At 52.1% G+C, this 24,074-nt stretch overlaps 7 protein-coding genes across 7 annotated transcripts; 4 read left to right on the top strand and 3 right to left on the bottom strand.

Moving 5' to 3' along the window:
- Window positions 1–477: 477 nt before the first annotated feature.
- Window positions 478–2,415, top strand: BDV17DRAFT_289591 (bifunctional metallophosphatase/5'-nucleotidase; the record flags this gene model as incomplete). Its single annotated transcript, XM_073761692.1, has 6 exons — window positions 478–519; window positions 568–772; window positions 821–1,004; window positions 1,060–1,487; window positions 1,538–1,855; window positions 1,907–2,415. 6 exons carry the CDS (start codon window positions 478–480, stop codon window positions 2,413–2,415), a joined length of 1,686 nt encoding a protein of 561 aa, XP_073617581.1.
- Window positions 2,416–3,345: 930 nt separating this feature from the next.
- On the top strand, window positions 3,346–5,350 carry BDV17DRAFT_37635 (MFS transporter). The gene is made up of 2 exons (XM_073764432.1): window positions 3,346–4,797; window positions 4,878–5,350. The coding sequence occupies exons 1-2, from the start codon at window positions 3,427–3,429 to the stop codon at window positions 5,172–5,174; spliced, it is 1,668 nt and encodes a 555-aa protein (XP_073617580.1). The 5' UTR covers window positions 3,346–3,426; the 3' UTR covers window positions 5,175–5,350.
- Window positions 5,351–5,354: 4 nt separating this feature from the next.
- On the bottom strand, window positions 5,355–7,346 carry BDV17DRAFT_37623 (uncharacterized protein). The gene is made up of 3 exons (XM_073764431.1): window positions 6,697–7,346; window positions 6,315–6,633; window positions 5,355–6,264 (listed from the first exon to the last, which is right to left on the bottom strand). The coding sequence occupies exons 1-3, from the start codon at window positions 6,936–6,938 to the stop codon at window positions 5,527–5,529; spliced, it is 1,299 nt and encodes a 432-aa protein (XP_073617579.1). The 5' UTR covers window positions 6,939–7,346; the 3' UTR covers window positions 5,355–5,526.
- Window positions 7,347–7,484: 138 nt separating this feature from the next.
- On the top strand, window positions 7,485–9,906 carry BDV17DRAFT_258496 (gamma-glutamyltransferase family protein). The gene is made up of 5 exons (XM_073757324.1): window positions 7,485–7,535; window positions 7,674–7,956; window positions 8,005–8,023; window positions 8,078–8,427; window positions 8,478–9,906. Exons 2-5 carry the CDS (start codon window positions 7,792–7,794, stop codon window positions 9,771–9,773), a joined length of 1,830 nt encoding a protein of 609 aa, XP_073617578.1. The 5' UTR covers window positions 7,485–7,535; window positions 7,674–7,791; the 3' UTR covers window positions 9,774–9,906.
- A 1,360-nt stretch (window positions 9,907–11,266) lies between these two features.
- BDV17DRAFT_37603 (C2H2-type zinc finger protein) lies at window positions 11,267–12,777 on the bottom strand. The gene is made up of 4 exons (XM_073764430.1): window positions 12,288–12,777; window positions 12,128–12,235; window positions 11,553–12,075; window positions 11,267–11,502 (listed from the first exon to the last, which is right to left on the bottom strand). The coding sequence occupies exons 1-4, from the start codon at window positions 12,437–12,439 to the stop codon at window positions 11,392–11,394; spliced, it is 894 nt and encodes a 297-aa protein (XP_073617577.1). The 5' UTR covers window positions 12,440–12,777; the 3' UTR covers window positions 11,267–11,391.
- Window positions 12,778–20,767: 7,990 nt separating this feature from the next.
- BDV17DRAFT_289586 (uncharacterized protein) lies at window positions 20,768–22,127 on the bottom strand (the record flags this gene model as incomplete). Its single annotated transcript, XM_073761691.1, has 3 exons — window positions 20,768–21,051; window positions 21,674–21,692; window positions 21,768–22,127. The coding sequence occupies 3 exons, from the start codon at window positions 22,125–22,127 to the stop codon at window positions 20,768–20,770; spliced, it is 663 nt and encodes a 220-aa protein (XP_073617576.1).
- A 378-nt stretch (window positions 22,128–22,505) lies between these two features.
- BDV17DRAFT_258482 (oxygenase MpaB family protein) lies at window positions 22,506–23,952 on the top strand. Its single transcript, XM_073757323.1, has one exon. It carries the CDS (start codon window positions 22,893–22,895, stop codon window positions 23,670–23,672), a length of 780 nt encoding a protein of 259 aa, XP_073617575.1. The 5' UTR covers window positions 22,506–22,892; the 3' UTR covers window positions 23,673–23,952.
- Window positions 23,953–24,074: the final 122 nt, after the last annotated feature.

The raw sequence follows: 24,074 nt of genomic DNA, 5'->3' as shown, positions 1-24,074 counted from the left end.
GACTCAATCGTTTATTCTGCGGCACTCATCGCGCAATCCGAGCCATGTTTGGCTCGGTACTGCCTGGGCGCTGTACGCTGCCAAATGTGCCAATGCAGGTCGCGAAGAGGGCAGGACTTGGCAGGACTCCTCTGAGTCACATCCACCAACGGTGCAGTCACACAAGGAACCCTGTCTCTTGTACAACACTGACGGGATGTAGGCAGCGGTTGAAGGGTGGTAGGATCAGGCAGCAGCTGGAGGTGGGTTCTTTTCCAGCTTTCTCTTGCATACCCAGAGCATCAGCCAGCAAATAATACCTGTGCCATGAGAAGAGGCAGTGTCCCGCAGCTCGTATTTCCCAAGGATTTTCAACACGAACCCCACATGGATGATCCAGATTCCGAGCTGACAAGCTTAAAGATCAGATCTCAGTCGCAAAATCGTCTTTTCCATATCAGCCGCCAAAAGTCCAGAAGGCAGGACCAGGCAGTCAAGATGCGGACAGATGAGGTCCAGTTCGTTCATTTCAACGATGTTGTATGTTGTTTCCAGTCCAGGCATGCTCACTCAATCTGACGCTTTCAGTATCACGTTCCCTCGGCGGCGGTGCTCACTAGATTCATGAATCTGAAGCGTGAATTCGCGGCTTCGAACCCAACTGCTCAAACCCTGTCTCTCTTTAGCGGCGACGCCTTCTCGCCCTCCCTCGAGGCAATCGTTCTGAAGGGAGAGCAAGCCGTGCCGTTGCTAGACATCGTAGGGATTGATATTGGATGTTACGGGAACCATGGTCAGATTGACATTGAGTTCCTTGACTTTGGGTGACTAACACCAGCAGATTTTGACTTCGGCGATGCAAGGATAATCGAGCTCTCAAGCCAGTTAAAGATCCCCTGGCTGCTTTCGAATGCCTACCACCTCCCGGTTGAGGATCAGAAGCGATTTCTCGGATCTGCCCAAGAATACATCGTCCGAGAGCTGGACAATGGTCTCAAGATAGGATTCATAGGGCTTGCTGGGACGTACGTGGCCATACCTACGTCCCGAGAGTCGCATACAATCAGCTGATGTAAATAGTGACTGGCCGTCGAATTGCGAACTCGCGCCTTGCGAATTCGAGTCGCCGGTAGAGGCGGCTCGTCGTCTAGCGCGCCATCTCCGAGCCAACGAGCGCTGCGATCTAGTGATTGCACTAACACACATGCGTGTCCCGGAGGATATGGCAGTAGCCAATGGGACTGTCGACGGGGAGAGCAGAATTGACCTGCTGTTAGGTGGGCATGATCACGAGGTTCTCAGACGATTTGCAGGTGATACAGATCTAGCTGCACAAAACGTCGAACAGGGCCGGCTGGTCACCGAGGTCGAGGTTGAGGGGAAAGTTCCTGACGCAGAAGGCGACATCAGACTCATCAAGAGCGGCACTGACTGGAGAGCTTTGTCTCTGATACAGCTAGTTGTGGAAAGAGATGACCAAGGAGCCGTAGTAGGGTCTACCGTCAAGTGTGGGTAGCCGCTGTCTCGAGTAAGTATTCGTCTGACTGACCTGGGGAAGTGCGTCAATATACCGACATCGAAGCCGCCATACCGGCACCGCAGCCAGAGCCCAAAATCGTCCAGGTTGTAAAGGAAATCCATGATCGGGTCGGAAATCTGGTTCAGAAGCCTTTACTGCGCTCGGATGTCCCAATCGACGGACGCAATTCCACAATTCGCAGTCAAGAGACAAACATGGGCAACATGCTGGCCGACGTTATCCGAGCATTCCACGACACTGATATAGGCTTTTTCAACAGCGGCGCGATCAGAAGTGATCAGATTCTAAAGGCAACAGCACCCGAAAGCGAGCCTTTGCTTGTCAGAGATATCATCAGTAAGCCAATCACCATTGCAAGTGACAGTGATTGAGAAGTTGACAACACAGACATCTGTCCATTCGGCAATTCGCTTCTCGTGAAACGACTAAGCGGCGAGGTTGTCCGCCTTGCACTAGAAAACGGCGTGTCTGATATGCATACGGATGGCCGGTTCCTGCAAATTTCTGGACTGCGAGTAGTGGCCAACTGGCAGCAGCCTGAATGGTCTCGAATAGTAGACGTTCTTGTCGAGAGACCTGATGGTAGCCTTGAACCGCTGGACCCCGTCCGCACATATACCGTCGCCATGCCTTCTTTCATTGCGCAGGGTTATGACGGGTTTGATTGGTTTAGAGATCAAGAGGCGATAGTAGGGGAGGAAGCCGCAATGACAGATGCTGGTCTTCTCCTTGCTGTCTTTGGGCACGGCGAAGAATCTGAAGGCGGCTCTGAAAACAGTGCACATGCTCAGGGCATTGAGCGAGCCCGAGCTGTGGCTGTTGTCGACCACAGCCCGGTGGACTCTTTGCCCATTGTGAGGCCTGAAGTAGAAGATAGAATCAGGTTTGTGAAGTAGACATTAGATGCCCTTTTATCGAGATACCAAGACTGCGCCGAGAATATCAATGCTATTTTTTCTTTTTCCTTTTTTTTTTTCGCAACCTAAGGTTGTTTCCACAGCTGACGCGGCTGGCACCTCTACATAGTCGGTATATGTTGAAGAGCCTCCCTTGCGTTGGGCGTTTCTATCCCATCGAGTTTATTGGTCGGTGTTTACTTCGGTCCTCGGCATTGTCTGGCCTTTCACACTTCGGGCGGCGAGTGGGTGCCTGAAGACCCATAATAAAATCTTGTCTTCACAGTGGAGACTGAATGTCTTTGTGTCGGCCCTTCGGTTCCAGCGCCGTTGCAGACTTGCAGTGTCAATCAATCAATCAATCATTGTCAATCGCCAGGGCATCAAATCATTCCCAAGTATTGATTGAAGCCTGCTGAGACTATCAGTATGTTAATGACGCGATATACTCAGGATTGACGACTAACGGGCGTTGGAAAGAGCGGATAAATATCCATCGAACGGTTGGCCGATGCTTGACCTCGGCAATGAGCCACAGCCAGACCAAGATAAGCGCGGGTTTCCACTTATCCTTCCCGACTCCAAGTCCAAGACTCTGCGACAGCTCCGACTGGAGGACCGGATGGAACGGCAAGATGGTGCATTCTGAGACAGCAGGTGTGTGGTTGTTGTTGGGAGGAGAGGAAGGAGAGGAAGTGGTGGGTCAGAGCAAATCGGGTGGAGATCGTGATTCTCCCTTCACTTCAGCTTCAATTTACGCTTCTTTCTTCTCTCTCTCAATCTCTCACCCTCTCTTTCACTCCTCCGTTGACCAGTTCGACAGTCACAGTCTGGACATGCTTCGACTGAGGTCTCCGCAAGCATCGTTCTAGCGTCCATTCTTTCCGCAGCACTACGTAATGACATTCCTATCGATCACTTCCACTTACAGCAACGAAGCAGCAGCCTGACGACCTCAACTGGGTTTAAGCATTTCTCATTTACCATCATCAAAGGACAGCGGCCTTGAACATGGAGGAGAAAAGCGCCGTGGGCGGGAAGGCCCCGGAATGGCCATACGAAACCTCAACCGAAGTCCCAGAGGAGATCCCAATCTCAGACGAAGAGCACTCAACGTCCCAAGACGACGAGCACTCTCGAACAGTCCCAGGAAAAGACGCAGAAGACCAAGTCGCACCCTCGTCGCCCTCCGAAGAGGTGCCCCAAGTAGTCCCCCGACGCAAGCGCCGCGGACTCTTCGGCCAAATCACCCTGCTAGAAGAAGTCGAGAACCCCAAAGCCTACCCGCGCAACAAAAAATGGTTCATCACATTCATCGTCGCAGTCGCGGGGTCAGTAGGGCCAATGGGAAGCTCAATCTTTTTCCCGGCCCTGTCCCAAGTAACCGAGGAACTCAACACCACGACCACAATCACGAACCTCACCATCGCGCTGTACATGCTCAGCATGGGCATCTTCCCGCTATGGTGGTCATCATTCAGCGAACGGCTCGGGCGCCGCACAATCTACATCGTCTCCTTCGTCCTCTTCGTCGTCTTCAACGTCCTCTGCGCCGTATCTAGCTCCATCACCATGCTCATCGTCATGAGGCTACTCAGCGGAGGCGCATCGGCCTCCGTCCAGGCCGTCGGCGCAGGCACAATCGCCGATATATGGGATACGCGCGAGCGAGGGCGCGCAATGGGGATATTCTACCTTGGACCGCTCTGCGGACCGCTCATCGCGCCTATCGTCGGCGGAGCCCTCGCGCAGCGCTGGCAATGGCGAAGCACGATGTGGTTCTTCTCCGCGTACGGCGGGGTCGTCGTAGCCCTCATCATCCTGGGTCTCCCCGAAACACTCAAATCGACCAAACCACTCCTCCCAGACCTTGACGCAACCGACCAACAACAACACCAAGGAGACACTCTAAGCCGCGTCTCCTCCTCTCGCCAGGTCCTAACCCGCACGACGAGGTACCTTAAAATCGCCAAAATCATCTTCCTCGACCCGCTAAAAATAATCCTCTACCTGCGCTACCTCCCTGTCCTCCTAACAGTCTACTACGCCAGCATAACGTTCGGCTCGCTGTACGTCCTCAACGTCTCCATAGAAACAACTTTCCACAGCGACCCGTACAACTTCTCCACCATCATCGTGGGTCTCCTCTACATCCCCAATTCGCTGGGGTATGTGGTGAGCAGTATATTTGGCGGCCGCTGGATTGATAGTATTATGGTGCGCGAGGCGAAAAAGGCGAATAGGTATGATGAGAAGGGGAACTTGGTCTTTCGGCCGGAGGATCGCATGCGTGAGAATGCGTGGTTGGGCGCGATGCTTTATCCCGCGGGGTTGATTTGGTATGGGTGGACCGCTGATAGGGGGGTTTTTTGGCTTGCTCCGGTGTGTACTCATTCCCCTCCTCCTTTCCCCCTCTCAAAACCCAAATAAATCAAATACTAACGGTATGAATTGGTGGTTAGATGATAGCAAACTTCTTCTTCGGCATCGGAAGCATGCTAATCTTCAGCATGGTAACAACAATGCTAACGGAATTCATGCCGAGGAAGTCCTCCGAGGGGGTAGCTTTGAACAATTTCTGCCGCAATATTTTCTCCTGCGTCGGGTCATTCGTCACCGCGCCGATTATCTCGGGTATTGGGAACGGCTGGCTGTTTACGATTATTGGCCTTGTGGCCTTTGCAAGTGCGGGGGTTATTGTTGCAATGAAGGTTTTTGGGCCAAGGTGGAAGGCCGGTATGGATGGGCTTATGGGGTAGAGGTCTGACAGAGGGCCCAAGAGGTAGGGTGTATGAGGGGGAGCAGGACAGAAATGTGGCACGTTCAAAGGTACCAGGGATTTGGGTGAGATGTGAAAGGTTTGGTTTCGGTTTGCGATGCATATAGACACTGATAGATTATATTGTGATACCCACGATGCGATTGCGGCGCTTTTGATCATGCAGATAGACTTGGTTTGAATAGTGCAGTCTCGTCCAATGCGTTCTATTGCCTCTGTTTGACGAAGGTTGGCGTGCCTCAGACCAGAAACAATACTAAGGTAGGCAGCAAGGTAGGCAAGATGCAAAGTGCGGATTGAGACTTTTATTCTTGAAATGCTAGTCAAGACCGCTATGCATCCTGAACGGTAGACGCCTCGTGCTCCGCAGGAATGACCCTCCAACACCATCCACACCAACTCCGATGCGTCCCCTCTTCCTCACGGGTAAGATAATCACCCGTGTCGCGCTCGTCCTCATGCTCAACTACACAAGCACCTACCATAACCCGCTTTTTGGCTCTCTGTTTAACCCGTCCACCAATGCCAATAATCTCCTGTCGTAGATATCCCGGCTCCTTCTCTTCCGGGTCCTCCCATTTCTCATGTGCATGGTTATGGGCGCTGTAATTTGTCTGCTCGAAACGGTGTCCGAAATGGTAGCCGTATTCGGGAGGGCTGTGGGACATGGACTCGTCTGCTTCACACTCGACTTCGAGCTCGATCTCCTGTGCTGCGAGACATCCCTCGCCGCGGCCGCACTTGACGCCCTGGCAGCCTTCGCCGATTCCGGTTCCCAGTCCACCGAGGTATGTACTGTATCTCGTGCGCCACGTCCAGACCCGACGATATGTGGTATCGTTTCTCCGTAACTTCTGGCCGCACTGATTGCAGAGCCAGAGGACGTCCTGACATGTGCATGTGTCCCGCAGTTGGATGGTAGATGTGTTTGTAAAGTCGGACGTAGAGGGGAGAGGGGTTTGGAAGGACGAGGAAACGAGCTTGTTAAGCGGCGCTTCTCGACACGTCATACACAGCCGGCGAATGCGGTTCTTCAGGGTTGCGCTATTCGGCGGTTTAGCCGTACAGTTCTAAAACGTTAGCATGTACCTCGACCAATGCCCGGATGATAGGAGCATACCCGACAAACAACCTTCGAGCAGCCGCGACACTCAGCAACCATATCCCGAGCACATTTCGAGATCTTGCCGCTCGTCAACTGCCCCGAGCTCAACGCACCCCGGCTCAACAGCCGGATCACAGACTTGACGCTATCAGGAATAGCAGTGTCACTCTGCAGCATTTCCGAGAGAGTCTCAATATACTCATTCTCACAACGCAGAGCCTGCTTGGCGAGCTGTTTCCGGTAGGGGAACAAATTCGCATAGAACTGGCGACATGTCCCCGAGAGGGCATACAGCGTGTTGAGGTCAACCGCACGAGCGATCTCCAAGGCGATCCTGGGTCATGGTGTTAGCTCACATGAACCAGGCGCAACTGGCTTGATGCAGAAGCATTCATACGGATAGCAACCTAGAGCTGTTGAGAAGCCATTCCGGTTGGAAGTCTGCTGCTCATTCTCAGAGGTGCTTGAAGCTTCCGCTTCCGATGCAGCTGCAGCGGGATGCTCGGGTAGTTCGAAGCCGACGCTCAGCTTCGGGAGCCCGGGTTTTCCAGGCTCAACGTATGGTTGGTGAAATGCATCCGGGCCTTTCGAGATACTGTGCTGAGAAAGATCATTGTCGTAGTCAACGAATACCACCATTTTGCAGAGTAGCAACGAGCACGCGGGCAGTTTAACTGGTGCAAAAATAGGAAAAAAACAAAGACAAAGACAACCAGCTAATAGCCCTGATCAGGAGCCAGGCTTTTCCATAGCTTTGAAAGCTATTTAGACCGCTATAGATCAACGATCAGCCGTGGGATGATACGGTTGTGAAGCTTCCAGTTCCAGGCCTCAGCTCCGTCTTCGGCGCAGGTGGAGCAGTGGTTCGCCTCGGCGATGGTGAAGCCGGCGGGGATCCTTTCCTTTTGCTCTTGACGTGCGTCCTGTCCCGATACCGCCGGTTGATGCAGTATAAATCGCGCAATTGTGAAACAGTTGAGAGAAGGGTTAGGAATGAGGACAAATCGAGGTGTTGAGCGCTAAACACGTGAAGCTCGAGCGGCGGGGGAGCCGACTCCAAGATGCCATTCCTTATGAGGAAGGTGTCGTCTCGACCCCTCACCACGTGACTCTCGTCGCCATAGGGCCAGTCACATGACCATGGCGATGGCGGGGCTATATTGGGAGAGACAAACCGGGGTAGTACAACCGTTGAATGGCAGCATGGTGCCTGCATTGCTGATGCATACAAGAGCTGTAAGTACTACTTCAGGTACTAGAACAGGAGTACTGTATCCAAGTCAATGTCGTGCCCTCACCTGCCTAATAAAGCCACCAATGTCCGAGGCCTCCGTTTCCCCGTCACCAACTGACCCATAGCGCTGCTCCCCACAGGATCAGAAGTTGGGGTAACCGGAAAGTCAGCCAATTTAAGTGCTGCCTTCCCTCATAGCCGGCACTTCACTCATAGTTTTTTCCTACATTGAAGGCGCCGCTGTTTTTATCCCTCAAAATGCCGCTAAATTCCCGAGCTGTCTACTCCAGACAGAACCCTGACTTTGCGCCGTTTGCGAGCCGCAGGAGTACTGTACACAGCACAAAAGGCATTGTAACATGTACTCAGCCTCTTGCGGCCGCGGCAGGACAGAAGATCCTGGATCAAGGTGGAAATGCTGCAGTACGTTTTTGGTCTTCTTTCTCTGTATCGCGAAGCTAATCATCACAGGATGCAGCGGTGGCAGTTGGTATGTAGCCTAGTTCATGTGCTCAGGCTACATCTCTAACATATTGATGTACAGCCGCGGCATTAAATGTCACTGAGCCCTCATCCACCGGGATTGGAGGAGACATGTTCTGCCTCTACTACGACGCGCAGGCGAAGAAGATCCATTCGCTAAACGGTTCAGGCCGGTATCCCTCCAGCGCCACGCTCGAGAAGATCAAAGCCGATTTAAGCGCCGGGCCCGACGAGAAGGGCGGGATTCCCATGTCCAGCCCTCTCGCTGTCACAGTTCCCGGTGCAGCAGCGGGATGGGTCGACACCGTCGAGAAGTTCGGCAGCGGCAAGCTTTCTCTAGAGCAGATCCTTGCGCCAGCTATTGAGCTTGCCGAGGAGGGATTCCCTGTTTCTGAGCTGGCGTCGTACTTCGTAGGTACCCAACTAGCCAGTTAAGATAATACAGGTATTAACAGTATCAGTGGCACGAACGAGAAGACCTCCTCCGGATGGCATCTCCCAACTTCCGCGAGATACTCAAGGACGACCCCGCTGCACAGGATGGCGTGCGCAGTCCCCTCCCCGGCGAAATCATGAAGAACCCTACAATGGGCTCTACATTCCGCGCGCTCGCAAAAGATGGCAAAAAGGGCTTCTACGAGGGCCACGTCGCGTCCGAGATTGTCAAGGTCGTGCAAGATCTAGGCGGGTACATGACCCTCGACGACCTGAAACACCACGCCGAAACAGGAACCCAGGAGACAGAAGCCATCTCGCTCAAGTTCTCGGGTCAGGATATCACAGATAAACAGACCGCTGGCACAGACGACCCAGAGGGCAAGGGGAACCAGGGCGTCGAGATCTGGGAACACCCGCCTAACGGGCAGGGAATCGTCGCGCTCATCGCGCTAGGTATATTGCAGGAACTCGAAAAGACCGGGAAGATCCCCTCCTTTACAGAAGACCAGCACAACAGCGCCGAGTACCTCCACGCCGTGATCGAGTCGCTTAGAATCGCATTCGCAGACGCCTCATGGTGGGTTACAGATCCCGACGTCGAGGCTGTCCCCTCAAAGGGCCTCCTCTCCCCCTCCTACCTATCCGAACGAGCATCCCTCTTCAATCCAGAAAAGGCATCCGACATTCTCTCCCACGGCTCCCCCGCCCACAACCACTGCGACACAGTGTACTTCGCCGTAACAGACATAAACGGCAACGGAATAAGCTTCATAAACTCCAACTACGCCGGATTCGGCAGCGGTATAATTCCGCGTTCCTGCGGGTTCACACTGCAGAACCGCGGCGCAAACTTCAGCCTCGACCCGTCCCACCCTAATGCCCTTAAGCCGGGTAAGAGACCCTACCACACTATCATCCCCGCCATGATCACGAATGTCGCCGATGGCTCGCTCCACTCCGTCTACGGCGTCATGGGCGGCTTCATGCAGCCGCAGGGCCACGTCCAGGTTTTGCTTAATATGCTTGCCTTCGGGTATCACCCGCAAGCGGCGCTCGATAGTCCGCGTTTCTGCATTGCGGCTGGAAATAAGGAGTTAGGGAAGGAGTTGGATCGCACGGTTTATATTGAGGAGGGGATTTCCGAGGGTGCGGTTGAGGGACTAAGGAAGTTAGGCCATGATGTTAAGGTGTTGAAGGGTTGGGAAAGGGGTATGTTTGGGAGAGGGCAGATTGTGCGTGTACATTATGATCAGGGGAGGCTGGTTTATTCGGCGGGAAGTGATTTGAGGGGGGATGGTATTGCTGTGCCCATTGTTTGAGGAATCTCAATGAGTCCTTTTGTGGTGCGGGTTAGTTGGATTCGATGACTAGATATATACTTACACGGTAAGAAGTTATAAATCTGAGTATCAATTGAATAATAGGCCGTGGCCGATAAGGGAGAGCCTTGATGACATCGCACTTGACGTATTATGTCGATGAGAAGGATGTTCTAGATAGGTGAAGAGACTCAATGTCCTGTCGGGTGGAAGAGGAGTAGAGAGTGAAGACTGTGGACGGGGATAGAGAGACCTCACCGCCGCCGGGGGTCGTTCCTTCTTAGATAAACTTAACTCATCCCAATACTTCCTTTTCTAGTAGTCTACTAACCTGCCCAGGGCTAACCCTTAAGTATAGGGAATATGAGTATAGAAGGACAAGAGCAAGCAAGCAAGCAAAACACTAATCCAAGTCTTCAGTCTTTTATTTTTAGATCAAAACAATCAATCAATCACTCAGTCACTCGGATCAATTCCAATTCCAATTCTCAAAATCCAAGCATCACCGGAACAGAGGCAGGGAAGAACAGATACAGAAGTACTGTACTTTACTTCATGTCACCCACCCACCCGTTCAACGCCAAGGTTTGCGATGAGAAGAGATGTGCTGTGAGTATAACGGAAGTATAGCGTACCTCAGTCAGTCTCCCATTTACCTCTAAAAGTCTAGCCCGAGGCTTTCAAGACGGAAATGAGATGTAGCATCAACAGGAAGGTAGGGATAGGGGTATAGAGGCAGAAGTCTTATAGGCATGATGATCTAGTTTAATTTAACTCATCACGTACAGTACATCATTTGGTATCGGAGAAGAGATGGATTGAGGTGAGTTGAGATAAGAAGATCAGGGGTATAATTTTCGTATAACTAAACTGAATAACTCAAAATCAAAAGACTCAAGAGTCGAGCAGTGCAATAGTGCAATGGAAACGTCTATATACATCCAATCCATATAACAGTGTAAAACTTGAGATGAGAGAAAACTCTAAAATCAATCCATTTTCATGCGAGCCTGGAACAAAAGAGAGAGAATGCAAATAAACGCCGTCCCATCCGTGATATCATCTCCGAACCTCTATGATTCAGATGTACTCCGTATTCCGTACGAACAAAGGAAATGAACAAGAATAACAACAAAGGAAAATAGATAGGAAATAAGAAATGAAAGAAAAAAGAAAAGCTCATTATTACAATTCGTTTCTTGAGATTTGTTGGGTATTGGCCCGATGCTGCCGCCGTGAGATAATTTCGGACTCGAGCCGGGCACTGGGCTCGCCATGCATGGAATTGCTTGCTTTTTTTTTTGTCGAGGCCGCATGGTGGTCTGACCTCGATCAGGCTCATCGAAGGTCGATGGAGTGTTCGATGCATGGTCGCTGTTTCGGTTTCAGCTGGTCCGCGGGGTAAGACAAGGCTGCAGCTTGTGTAACGGAGACTCGGCAGTTCGGCGCGGCGATTGGAGCGTGGTGTCTTTTTATAGAAGTTTCGCGTGGATGCATGTTTGATGGTCGCTCCCGTTTAGTTCGGCGTGCTAGTCATTTTGGTGGATTCTCCCGTAGAGTGTGATTGGCGTGCACTGAACAACGTGGTGATTAGATTTGTGGCCGGTTGGCTTTTCAATCACAGAGACCAGTTGGAGGCCTTGGACTCGTAGGAGACTGATGGGAGGAGATTGTCGTTGTAGTTGATTTGTTGGGGCATGGGCCATGATTGTGATTGGTATTGCAGAGCCTGAGCACGTTAGTTTGAGCCGTCAGAAATTTGTGGAATTGGCGGCTTACCGGGTGGATGAGGCTGTCGGGGATTGACATGGGAACCATGTTTGCAGGGGGTACAATGTCAGCCCGATCCCAGCCTTCGAGCGTCGCGTTCATGGGGGCCGGCGAGGATGTCAATTCCGAGTCGAGGATCGGGTCGGGGTAGGAGTCGACGAGGCCCGGTGAGGTGGAAGTAACGGAGCCGGAATATGAGGGGACAGAGTATGATGCGCCGTCTGATGAAGGAGAAGAGCAAGCCTCTGGGGTGGAATAGAATCGGGTGTCATCCACGGACTCTTGAATGCGAGGAGCAGGAATAATATGCGACTGGTGCTCTGAAGGCATCTCCATCGTGCTCCATAATAACCCGTCAATCGCAAGTTCAGGGTGGATGGCGGGCTTGGAAATCGGCTGAGGCTGCGGCATGGCCATGTATGGTGCTGAGATGGCAGAAGCCATGGCATATCTGGGGATGTAGTCGACGGAAGATCTGGCGGATGGGTGGCGCTCCCATTGCGCTGAAGAGTCCATCTGAGCTTCGAGTTCGCTGTCAACCATTAGCCGTTTATCCCATACCAGCGGGTCGTTGCGCAACATACTGTCGCTCCATGTGGCGGGCGAGCAAATCAGGACGGTGGAATGATTTCTTGCAGCCAGTCTGAGTGCATCGGTAGAGAGCCTCGGGGTTGTGGTTCAACTCATGGCGTCTAGGGCGAGGTCAGTATATAAATGTCAATGAACAGCGGGGTAGATGCATACCTCTTGTGCTCTGCGCGAGTGAAGACCTTTTGGCATCCGGGAAACTCGCAAGCATGAACGCGCTTCCCTTTCTTTGCTTTGCTGATGCGGTGGGTGGTGGGAGTGTAGGTGATGGGGAGAGGAATCTCCGAGGGAGCAGTAGTGCGAGGCATGGTGACAGGCACAGGTAGGTAGGTAGGTAGGTACCACGAAGAGTTGAGGTGAGAAAGCTTAAAGGCAGGCAGGTTGGTGAAGAAAGAACAAAGAGTTGAACGTTTGGAGTGGAGTGATCGGGAAGGATCAAAGGATTGGCGATTGGGTCCAAGATATAGTTTTGGGACTGAGTGAAGAAGACCGCATGGACTGACAAGCGGCCAGGAACAGAAAGGAAGAAATACAAGCTGCAGCAGGAGCAAATTGATGTGTGGAGACGGGATGAGATGAGGAGGTAAGGGCCAGGGTATCAAGGTGGGCTGTGTGAAGCAGGAGCAGGACTAGTGATGATCAGATACAGACAGGTGAGGTCAGACTGCTGGTCCAAAGAAGAAAAGGGAAATCCTGAAACAGCGGAACGGTGGCAGTTCAGATCACCGGGATATTGATCTGTAGTTGTTGTAGTGGTTGTGGTTGATTATGTTGTTGTATACACTGCGGTTCAAGGTTGTTTGTTGCTTGATGCAAGTACACAAGTAAGAGAAGTCCGAGCGGTTGAGAGCACAGCGAGAGAAGCGGACATGAAGCACGATTTATGGATATAAAATGAGATTGAAGAAAGCACTTAGGAGCACCAAAGCACTGGATTATCAGTCTGCAGAGTGATCGTCAGAGGCAGGGCTACAGCCACCAAGCACTACGGGACGTCGGTAGAATCAAGGTAAATTTGCATTTTTACCAGAAAGAAAGAAGAGATTAGGGAAGCTTCATACGATGTGCAGCAGCGCCAGCCAATCGACCGCTTCGGCCGGTGCGGCTGAGGCGCAATTAAAGACGGGGAAGGGAGACAGCGCAGGTGTTGTATGGAGCATTATTTTTAATTAGCGTTCTGGACAGGGGTCTGGCTGGCTGTCCATCAACGGCTGTTTTTTTGGTTCTGTTGGATTCTGGGGCCTGCTAATTTGCTAGAGAGAGTTGGTGCAAGTTGGTCCCAGCACTGGAGTGACTGGGTCTCACCGTAAGGACTAACCCCTTTCGGGCCACAACTCGTGCGCGACCCAACCTAACGGACACCTTCCGGAGTATGTTTCTAGTCTCCATACTCTGCGTCCTGACTTCTCAGTGCGACTCTGTCTGTAATCCCCAGTAGTGAGCACTGCAGTGCTGCAGTCTGACATGACCCGCGATTCCAAATCCAACTCACTCTGAAACCACGTTCTGCCTGCCATTTTGCGGCACTTGCAGGAACCCCGGCTGGCCATGCGCTGGAACTGTTGGTTCTACCGCGCTTCTGATTGGACAGTAAAACTCTCGACTCGTGGAATTTTAGGGGACAGACTAGCAGTGCTCGACTCGATTAGTCGGTGGGTCAGGGTGGACTCGAGAAATTGACGCCCGCACGTTGACGCCGGGGAGAAGGCGCGAACGTTGGTTGCCCGCAAGGCCAACACTGCCTTGCCATTAAGGCGATGAGGCCTAAGAATAACCACCACATTCTTGCTGCATGCATATCTTTCCTGCTGTTATTTTTATCGTATACACTAACTCTGCATTCGCTTTACACTTACTTCACAGACTTCACATGTAGTTACTCAGAGTTGAATAGCATTCAGAACCATGATGGGAACTGAGATCATGATCGGAAGCGGGTCAGCCTCGTCTTGGAGATCTGGCGGAATCCCGATCCCAAACAACGCACAACCAAGAACTCCCTCCGCAGGATCACGGTCTCCATTATGACGGCGCATAATCATTGTCGCTGCGACGAAGGAGGACTTAGCATTGACAGACACCAGATAAGCACTCAACATCCTTCGGTTCCTGCATCATCAGTATGAGCATACTCTGTAAACTGTAAAGAGCATGCAACGGAGAAGAACTCAGTTCAGTTCTCGTATGAACTAAATCTTCTCTGTCGGACCCGGACTCTGTTAAATTGGTAAATTCTCGGGCCGGCGCCCGATGTCGCTGAGCCTGAGTGTTTTGACTGACAACAGCGGGCAGCCCTGTGGGACCGCACCGCACCAGACTGGGGTGGGGCCTCAGAACTCAGGCTGCCATCCCAGGCAAGGCTCACTCGAGTCCCGCTCTCTCCCTCCGTCCCAGACTTCCAGCGAGCCCTGCTCGATCTCATCAGCGTTCATCTGTGCCAGCCCCTGCACGCACATCATTCCATCATTCTTCCATCGGTATTCCAATTCTCATTCTTACTCCCCCTTGTTTTCCGCCCATTCCCCTATCAGCAAACTGGACGCCCAGCGAGCAAAAGCAAAAACAACCAAGAACTACCCCTCCATGTTTCGGTCTAACCCCGTCTTAAGGCTCTAAGCGACCGGTGCAACTGCACCAAACTTTTCTTGCTGGTCTGATTCACGATGCCCGTCTCTCTTTCGACCCCTTTCTGGGGAAACTTTTCCGGAAGCTAATTGCATACCCACCGTTTAGGTCGATCCATACCGTGCCGCTGACGACGTCTCCAAGTCTCATGTCCATGCCCATGTGCCCTGTGCCCGCCCGCCCCAGCGTCCAGACTCGAGGGACGACTCGTCGATTTTTGACGCTCAATTCCGTCGGCCGGCCTGTTCCGAACCCCGTCCTCCATTTTGAACCTAATCTTTCCTTGACAATCATTTCCGTTTCAACGGTTGCCACTGCTTTCGTATAGTTACTGACAATAACCGGCATCCGAGTACCTTCCCCATAACCAGTAGTGGCGTGACAAATCTTTAACAAAAATGACTCGTTTACTGCGTCATTAAACAAAGGGGAGTAATTCTACAGATGGCCGCTTGACCTTCAGCCTCGAGGTTCTCAGGCTTCCAGCTTCTCGCTGATCAACCTCACCCACTGGTCCCAGTCAGCCATTTGTCAATGTAAGCTAGGTCAAGGCACCCAGGATGGCAACCTTGCAGTTGTCCATGAACCAGGCTGTACTGGCTCCATGTCCATCACGTGGGATAGAGCCTTTGCAGGGGTAGAGGCCTGTTCAGTCTGCACACAACTCTGAACTGGGATCTCATGTCTGGACTCATCGACTCGAACAGGGTTATCCTTTTCATCTCTGCTGCCTCATGCTGACGTGACTGCGAAGGACTCCAATTGTCGGGATAGGAGCTACGAATTATTGCAGCCTCTAGCAACCAAAACTAACCAAGGCGTTCCCTGGCTCACGCTGACGATGAACTCCAGGGTCAAGACCGGCTCTATCCAACAAAAGCGCAGCTCTACGGCGATTCGCAATCTACGCGCTACGTGCTACTGCGTGATAATCATACCGTCTCGTGGTGACTCGCGAGTATCGTCATCCTCTCCTCTTCAGCCGGCCAGATGTTAGGGAGCCACCGTGCGGAGTAATAAGAACCCTTTCTATGATCATCCCCTTCACAACGTGGCCGTGTAACACCGTCAAATCTCCCTCGTTCCGCCTGCAGTTTGCCATAAGAAATGAGAATGGAGCATCAACGTCAGCCTTTTGACTGGTCGCCAGGTAATCATACTGCATGGAACCCAAGAGTCCTCGAGGCCTAGTCATGCACGTACTAACTGTTCCTGGACTAATGCATATCCAACATTCGGTTATGTTCACAATTGGCTCGTTCGTCCGTGAGAGATCATCCCTTCCTCAATCCAGAGCGGCGCTTTGTCGGGATTTGCCTTTCATCGTTCGTCCCCAAGGCTCAAGCTGCAGAAATAGGACCGCAGCGGTTATTCTTATCTTCCCACTAAGGCGAGCTGCACTAAACACATCGGATCGTCAATTCCAACTACTTCATGCGTACTGCCATCTGGCATTCCTGGTTTAACCCCGGTCACCTTGTGCGGCAGCCTGAGCCTTGACTGGGGATCCACGACTCAAACAGCAATCTCCAAGTTATACGTAGGCCCACTGCTCCAAGGCTATGGAATCCGAGTCATGACACTCTAGGCCGGCGAACGAACGGCAGCGGTAAAACAATAGTGCTGTGCACTAAGGGATTGACCCGTAGCTTGACAGATTGACACAAGGGGGTGGCTGCCAACGTGACAAACCCAGAACGATGTGATGGGGTATGGTGCGGTCTCTTAGCACAAGCTAGCAACCCGATTTGATGGTCGTCATATTACGTTGACAGATCAGTGGGAGAAGGATTGATATCATCCACTTTGTTGATATCTCTGAGTTACGGTTCATGGGCAGGCAAGCCTAAGGGACATCAAATCACCGTTCCCAGGATCAACCACGACGGAGTATGACAAACGGCTTTTCCACTGATCAAAGCTCTCACGGCCACGTTGTGACAATAATAGATCTGATCCGCCGTCTTATCACGGCATGGATGTCATGCAAGGGTCACAAAACCTGAAACACGCCTGGGCTCACATGGAGATCCATGTCGTGCTGCGCCCTGCAGTCAAGCTTCTCAGACGAAACCCGAATCTGCCTTGCCTCAGGTTTTCCCCCAGCTTCAAGGCTGTATCGCAGCTGTCGCTTATGTCATTCCTCCTCGCGTGTTTCACATTATCATATGACAGGGCAGTTTGATTATATACTAATCAATCAGGGTCATGTTCGCGCTTCACCGCGTAGGGCATATCTTGATTGGTGGAATTTCGAAGGCAATCTATGTACTCAATCAGATCGCCTTTCACCACTTGCTCTATACTCAGCACAATCATCATCACAACAGAAGGCTTCGACTGAGTACCTGGGGGTTGTCCTTGGTGCCTGTGATCGCCCGTACCTGAATGCAGCTTTTGCGTCTGAGCGCCTACCCATGAACCCTTGGAGCATCGACTCAGCATCGGCAACATTCCGCATTCACCAGAGACGGGCCATAACCTATAGCGAACCTCGGCCTGAGTCAACTAGCAGTCTCGATTTGGCTAGCTTTGTCGAAACAGGACCGGCTTTGCTGAGTGCGCTAAACTAAATCAGCCAAGCCCACTGTTATCCACACAAGAGCCTGACCACCGCGTCACTGACGAATTAGACCGAAAGCTCCGATCTCCAAGGGCTCCTCTCAAGCTTGGACCAGTGAGCCAACGGTCCGGACTCCATCTTCAACCGTGTCTCAAAGTCGCTCGCCGGAAGCCGGAACAACAGACCGGAGAAATCGAGCAACAAAAGTCGGAAACCCATTGTCGGTTAGAGATCGACAGCATCGATAGCGCATCTGCGTCGAGCCATGTGAAACCCGTACAAGCTGGTCAAATAAGGTTAGCTTGAACGCTCTTCTTGTCGGCTTGTTCGCGCCGTCGCGCCGTCGCAGACTCCCAAGAACGCGAAACCCCTGCAGAAATCTCGACAAACGAAGAGGCCTTGCAGCCGGAGCAGACGATCCAAGGAGTCCCGATTACTATTGCTTCTTGCTTCATCCTTCTCAGGTCATTTCGGCGCTTGATAAACTAAGCGGCATCAACGGCTTGAATGTCTTGACTCTCTTGTATTCTCTCATCCAATCTTAGCCGAGTCATGATGACCCGTTACCGTTTGATCCCACCCGAAGGTCAAGAATCCACCTCACGGGGCGCAGCCGCGAAAATATACTTTGATTAGTATTTGATTTTCTTAGCTGCGGTTTACATTTTTCGAGCACCCGTGAACCGTAAATCTTTTCGAGCTCCTGATCATTTGCGAGGGCCTTACAGAGCACTCCTGCTGCGCGCAAGCTCACAAAACATGGCGATCTTATTATCGTGACCTTCCGCCAGCAAATCAGCGACGTCGCCGTTAAGCGATCATCTCGTATACGTTATCCTCTGTTCGGAACGTTTAAACGTCGAGACTGCTCTATCGCTATCTACGGTCTACCTTTGCGACTGACTTCAGGCTAAGGGAGCAAACGCCTCGGGAAGGCTTGCCCCCGCCCCTGAAGCTGAAGCTAACTTGACTCCAGGTACAGAGTGCGCCAGTGTCACGCTTCGACCATGATCGTCTTGCTAGGCTGACTTGCATCCAGGCATCCCGGTTGATTTCTGCCTGATTCAGATAGAACATACGATTCTCGAATCTCGCAGGCAAATTAGGTGGCAACGTCTTATCAATCTCAGTCCGCAAGATTCGGCCTGATCATCGCGCGCATGGCATTAAACAAGGTACATGCATGTATGTACTCGTCATTGTTGTTTTTGAAACAATGATACTGCAAAGCCATTGATCAGGTTACCAGGCGATCGGGACTTGGCCATTCATGATCCCGCGGTTGCAACCGCTGACGGATGTGTCGAAGGATTCCAACCCTAGTCAGATTATAGAGCGCCTGTCCAAGTCTCCATGCAAGCTGTCCGCTCGGGAAGCTGTGCGCTCCGCTAACCGCAACTGATCCGCCTGTCTAAGTCTGCATGAGCAGTGGTAAGCATATTAATCCAACACGTGCTCTTCACCAATCGTTCTGCAGCATCTCCAGCTGCAGAGCTGGAAAGTTGGTGCTTCCTTCGCCGCGTGGTAGGCGATACCATCGAACCAACATGTCCGTGAATGGACAGTAATTAGCTCAGCTCCACGTCCTCTCGCATGCTCAGCGAATGTGCGAGGCCGTTCGCCACCGAAAATCGCCCGGCATCTCCCAAGCATCCCCAACGAAATGGCGCTTGACTATCATTCCCCGTTCCTAGCCTGCGTTAAAACCACCAGTTGGGTACTGGTGGCGATTGTCGCTGTCTGGACCGCATAGGCAGCACATCAAGCTTACCCCAAAGTAACGTCCACCTGATCCTTCGCAGATATAGCGGACATTTTCAGGACAGTCTCACGCTATGTTACAGAAACCCTGGCTTGGAATTTGAAGTAAGATCCAATAAGATCAACGTATATACCAACAAAAACCAACACAACCCAGTAGTCGTATCTTCAGTGACGTATATCCCTTGGACTCTGCAGCTTCGATGCTCATCACCATCAGCTTATTCCTCCACTCGTGGCAAAGGCCGAGTCATTTCAGCCTATGAAGACGTCGCATACTGCACATGGCGCACGATGGATCATGCTCTATCGACTGCACCCGCATCTGCCGAGTTGTATGAGCGTAAAGTCTACTGTGCAGTCCACAGAGATAACTCTCTGTCCAAGGAACAACGATCCATTGCAATCTTCACTCCCCCTCACGGGTAAAGCCGATGAAGACAGCGGCTTGCTGTAGATCAGCACTATGCCACTACAGACTCAAAGCACTATCATAATATTCTTCTTTCTGTCGGACTTTGTGCTCACCGATCGGATTACCCGTCGGGCTTTACATCGCGGGTTCCCTGATGCTGCATCCACCTGCCTCGCTTGGCGACTACCCGTGCTGGTGCCAGGAAGTTAGGGTGACTAACATTGCCATTGTCAAGATTGTCTGCAGGTGTATGTCTGCATTCTTTGGGGATCAGTTCAGTGAGTCGTTCCTGCAACATGGCCATCCCTTGTACGGGAGCAGTTGGTTCACTATTCACTCCCCGTCACCACCCAGTCTCGAATCCATACTGAGACTAAACTGATTGATGATTCTAGTGAACAGGCATGAGAACCTAGCTCGGGAATACACACCTGCTCAATCCGACGGTCTATTCTCCTCCCTGTTCTATCGTTCCAGCTGCGCTCACGGAACCAGTCAATGCGAATATACCAGAGACCTTCTGACTATACAATCAATCATGAACGATCACGAACGCACGAGCAGTACCATACTGCATGAAGTCTCATCGGATCCCTACACCTGTCCCAGACTTGCGAAAGCATAGACCATCGTGGTCGGTGTGTTGACGAGCATCTTCGAGCCTGCGCCTGAGAGAACCATCAATTCATAATGTCTCTTATATACAGACCCTCTGACTCTGACTCGAGTCAACCCTATCCGTATTGCGAGATCTCCAGCCTGGGACTAGATGGCTCAAAGATGTCGGCTATGGCTACTCTATATTGGGCATGCAAGCTCTAGCTATTGGTTTCTCAGCGTCAAGATCCCACCGGGATGGTGTCCATGAAGGTCATCGCTGTATCTCAAGCACACATTACAAACATACGATGCAGGATACACGACGACCTTGCTAGCGTAGTACGCACCCGTCTGTGTCCGTCTTTCTTCTTTCGACCAGTGCAATTGATCTGTAATGATGAGGGCTCAGCTCTTATACAGGTTTACCATTTCCGCACAATAATAACTGTGCAGCAGACACCTACTAGGGTACATGCACCCTAACCTACTCCTACCCCTACCCCTGGCTTTAATTCTCTCCTGGCCATTACAGTCCCCGTCTGCCTCACCTCGTCCACCCTATCCCCAAAGTACCTCTTTGATCGGAAACTGCGCGCATTAATTAAGGTCAGACAGATCCCATCCACTCGCTCAGCTTGACACAAACAAACCAAACCAACCAAATATGGAACCTCAAAAACAAGCAGGAAGGAAGAAAGAAAAAGGTGTAACGAACCTCCACCCCAAATTCGCCCTCACAACCGCCCTAACCCCCTCCACATACCCCCGTACATGAGCGTCAACAGGCCCGCCCCAGCTCGGGAACTCCGACAGCGCAGTGTACCAGTCGCGGTACCGGTCGTTGAGCATTGCGCTTACGCTGTCGAAGGCGGACTGTGCGCTGAGATTGGGACGCGTGTGCCAGGTTATAGAGACGAGGTTGTGTGGGACGGATTCGGTCTGTTGGTTTGTTTTGTCTTTCTGGTTGTTAGATAGATGGCGGTTTATAGAATATAGATTGCTTGGGAAGGTAAGGTAGGCTGGGAGGGAGGGGGGAGTGGTATGCGGCACGCACCTCTTCCTTGCAGTATGAGAGGATGTCGTTTTGTCTGGGTGGGATGGAATGGGACGGGATGTCATTAGTAGTCCTTTCTAAGGTACTCTACTCTACCCTACCCTAGAAGGTAAGGCAAAAGACAAGACGGGCAGGAGTCAGGAGGACAAACAAACGCACATAAGCACAAGATCCACCTCGATCCTCTGAATCTCCTTGATACTAGCACACTCGAATACAGCGTCGGGGACGTCGAGGTGGTGTGCGTACCTAGGTAGTAGGAGCATATATAGCACTTAGTATCAGACCCCTAAGCTTAGATAGAGCTAGCTGGCCAGCTCATCATAATGGAATGAAAGGAACAAGACAGACACACTCAGAGCATTCCATGCCTAAGCCTGCTAACAGATCCTCCACAACCTCTTGAGCCCGGATCGGGTCATCTCTGAGCTTGCCGTTGTCGAACTCCGCTTGATGTCAGACCACAGCACAACAAAGACTAGCTATATAGATCTGTTAATGGATTAAAACCAAAGACGACCTACTATCATCAAACGGAAAGACCTGCACGAGTCCAGTGAATCAGCCAAGGTCGTCTTCAAACCGCAAACTGCTAAATCAGAGATGGAAGATACATACCCAGTTCGTCCAGTCGCAAATAGTCCTCAACTCCTCCCTCCCAGCTTTTGGGGCAGCCACGGAGCAGAAGTACGAGAAGTCCGTCTTTTCCAGACTCGTCCGTGCTCTTTCGTCGAAACGGCATCTGCTGCGTTTCACGGGCTGGTTAGATGCGGTAGTTATAGTCATTCCAGCTCGACTAGGGCTAAGAACAAGAACGACGAGACTTACTCGGCCAACCACTTTTCCGACTCGAACCTTGGCCTCGGCGTAATGGGGGTTTAGGTCCGGGGTTTTGGAGAGGAAGAGGACGAAAAGCGATGGGAGTTGAACGGGGACGTAGACTGCGTCTGCGCCTGGGTCTGCTTGTCCTAGGCTCATGTCTGGATCGGTTTGCTTGGGATGAAGCACGTCCTAGATCTGGCCGGACGTCATTTCGAGTGAGGATGAGCGGTACGCGGTGGTAGTGGTAGTGACACCTACAGTCATGTCCGTCTTACTTATACCTCCTCTCAGCTGAGCCGCACCGGAGCTAGATCCCGGTTCAACCTACAGCCTCTGGCTTGCATATAAGATGAGCGGCTCACTGCCACCTACTCAGTCGGCATTTCAAGCGGTTCAACTCAGGACGGTGAACTCCGTCAACCGTACAGGACGATCACACCATCTGCCGGGGCCCGTAGAGCCCAAGGAGCCGTATGCACTCAAGAGGAAGCATCAAACTAATCTGCATCCCGCATTCCATTGCTTCCTTTTTGTCTATACTCCAGCGAAATGCCCACGTCCCATCCACAACCAGGCGACAAGATAACAATCTGCAATTACACCTTTACCTGGACAGAGCATCACCTCTCGAAAGAGGAGCACGAACCGTTCCGCCACCAACATATGATACCCTCGCCGACGCAGCCCTCTTAACGGATCCAGGCTATCCGTAAAGAGAATCATAGCACAAAGACGTTGACAGTGACCGGAAACGAAAACTATGAGATCCTCCAGGAGCACTACCAGAGTGACCCGGTGCTTGCCGAGTTCTGGGAACAGACGCATTCTGTCCCGGACTAGGTCGACTGGGACACCCTAGGCCAGGAGTTCTTCTATAGATATGCCCTTGCGAACATTGTGGGCTTCGCCTTGCAGGCATTTATGGCGGAAAATTCGGTCGGTATCTCAAATCAGCCCTACCCTGCCCTACCATGTGCTGTGCTGTCTATCTACAGTATATTTTTTATAATAACGGTTGTCATTCCAAGCCGTCTCCCCAGCGTCGTCGAAGTCCTCGTCCGCACCGGCGGCTTCTCAACATGCGTGCTGCTATCCCACCTCCTAGAGACCCTGCAGTGGCTCGTCCAAGTAACGCACGACATTGCCGCCCTCAAACCCAGCGGAGAAGGAGACGGGCACATGGCCACAGTCCGCCTGCGCCTACTACACGCCACATTCCGGCAGCGCATCCGGAACCTCACACAGCGGAAGCCCTCCTACTTTGACACGAGCACATACGGCGTCCCCGCAAACGCCATCGACAGCATGCACTCCATCAGCGTCTTCTCCTGCAGCCCGATGTGGCTGCAACTCCCGCAGTTCGGAGTCCATCCAACTACCGCCGAGATCACCAGCTACATCGCGCTCTTCCGGTACCTAGCATACCTACTAGGCGCGCCGCACGCGCCGTATTTTGCGGGCGCAGAGACAGCGCGACGCGTCATGGAGAGCATGCTCGTGCACGAGATGCGCATCACGGAGACGTCGCACGTCGTCGCGTACAACTTCCTGCAGGTCGCGACGAGCCTCCCCTCTCCGTTCTATGTCTCGATGGGGTTTGCGGCCGCGGGGAGCCGCTGGATTAATGGTGATGAGCTCTGCAATGAGCTGAAGATGGTGAGGCGCAGAGGGGGGGCGCGGGGTTTGATGAGGTTATGGTGAACGTATGCCATTCCATCCTAGTCTCATCATGCTAATTGGCATTGACAAACATGGATCATCTCTTCCGCAACCTCCTATACACAAAAGTCGCGCAGCGCAAGTCCCGCACAAAGTTCGAATTCAAGCATGTTCCGCAGCTGGGGCAGAAAACGGGTAGAGAGGCTTACGGATACGGCTCGTGCGCAAAAGGCCGTAATGGCATGGGGAGTCTCGTTGTCACCCCGGATCTAGGCCCTGCCGAGCTTGGGTTTTTTTTTTTTTTTTTTTTTTTTTTTTTTTTGCTGTCCTTGCTGGAGCGCGGGTGCTGGTGTTGGCTGCGTCTGTTGGGATGTGGGCGTAGGTCAGGTGGTTGGTTCCAATGGTCCTGACGTTAGGTAGATAGACGGTGGTAGATGGAACTGG

The sequence above is a fragment of the Aspergillus undulatus genome, assembly GCF_047715775.1.
Source record: "Aspergillus undulatus strain CBS 261.88 unplaced genomic scaffold BDV17scaffold_13, whole genome shotgun sequence".
In the NCBI taxonomy this organism is placed as follows: Eukaryota; Fungi; Ascomycota; class Eurotiomycetes; order Eurotiales; family Aspergillaceae; genus Aspergillus; species Aspergillus undulatus.
The sequence above is the reverse complement of the archived record's forward strand: the minus strand, read 5'-3'. Positions and strand labels throughout refer to the sequence as shown.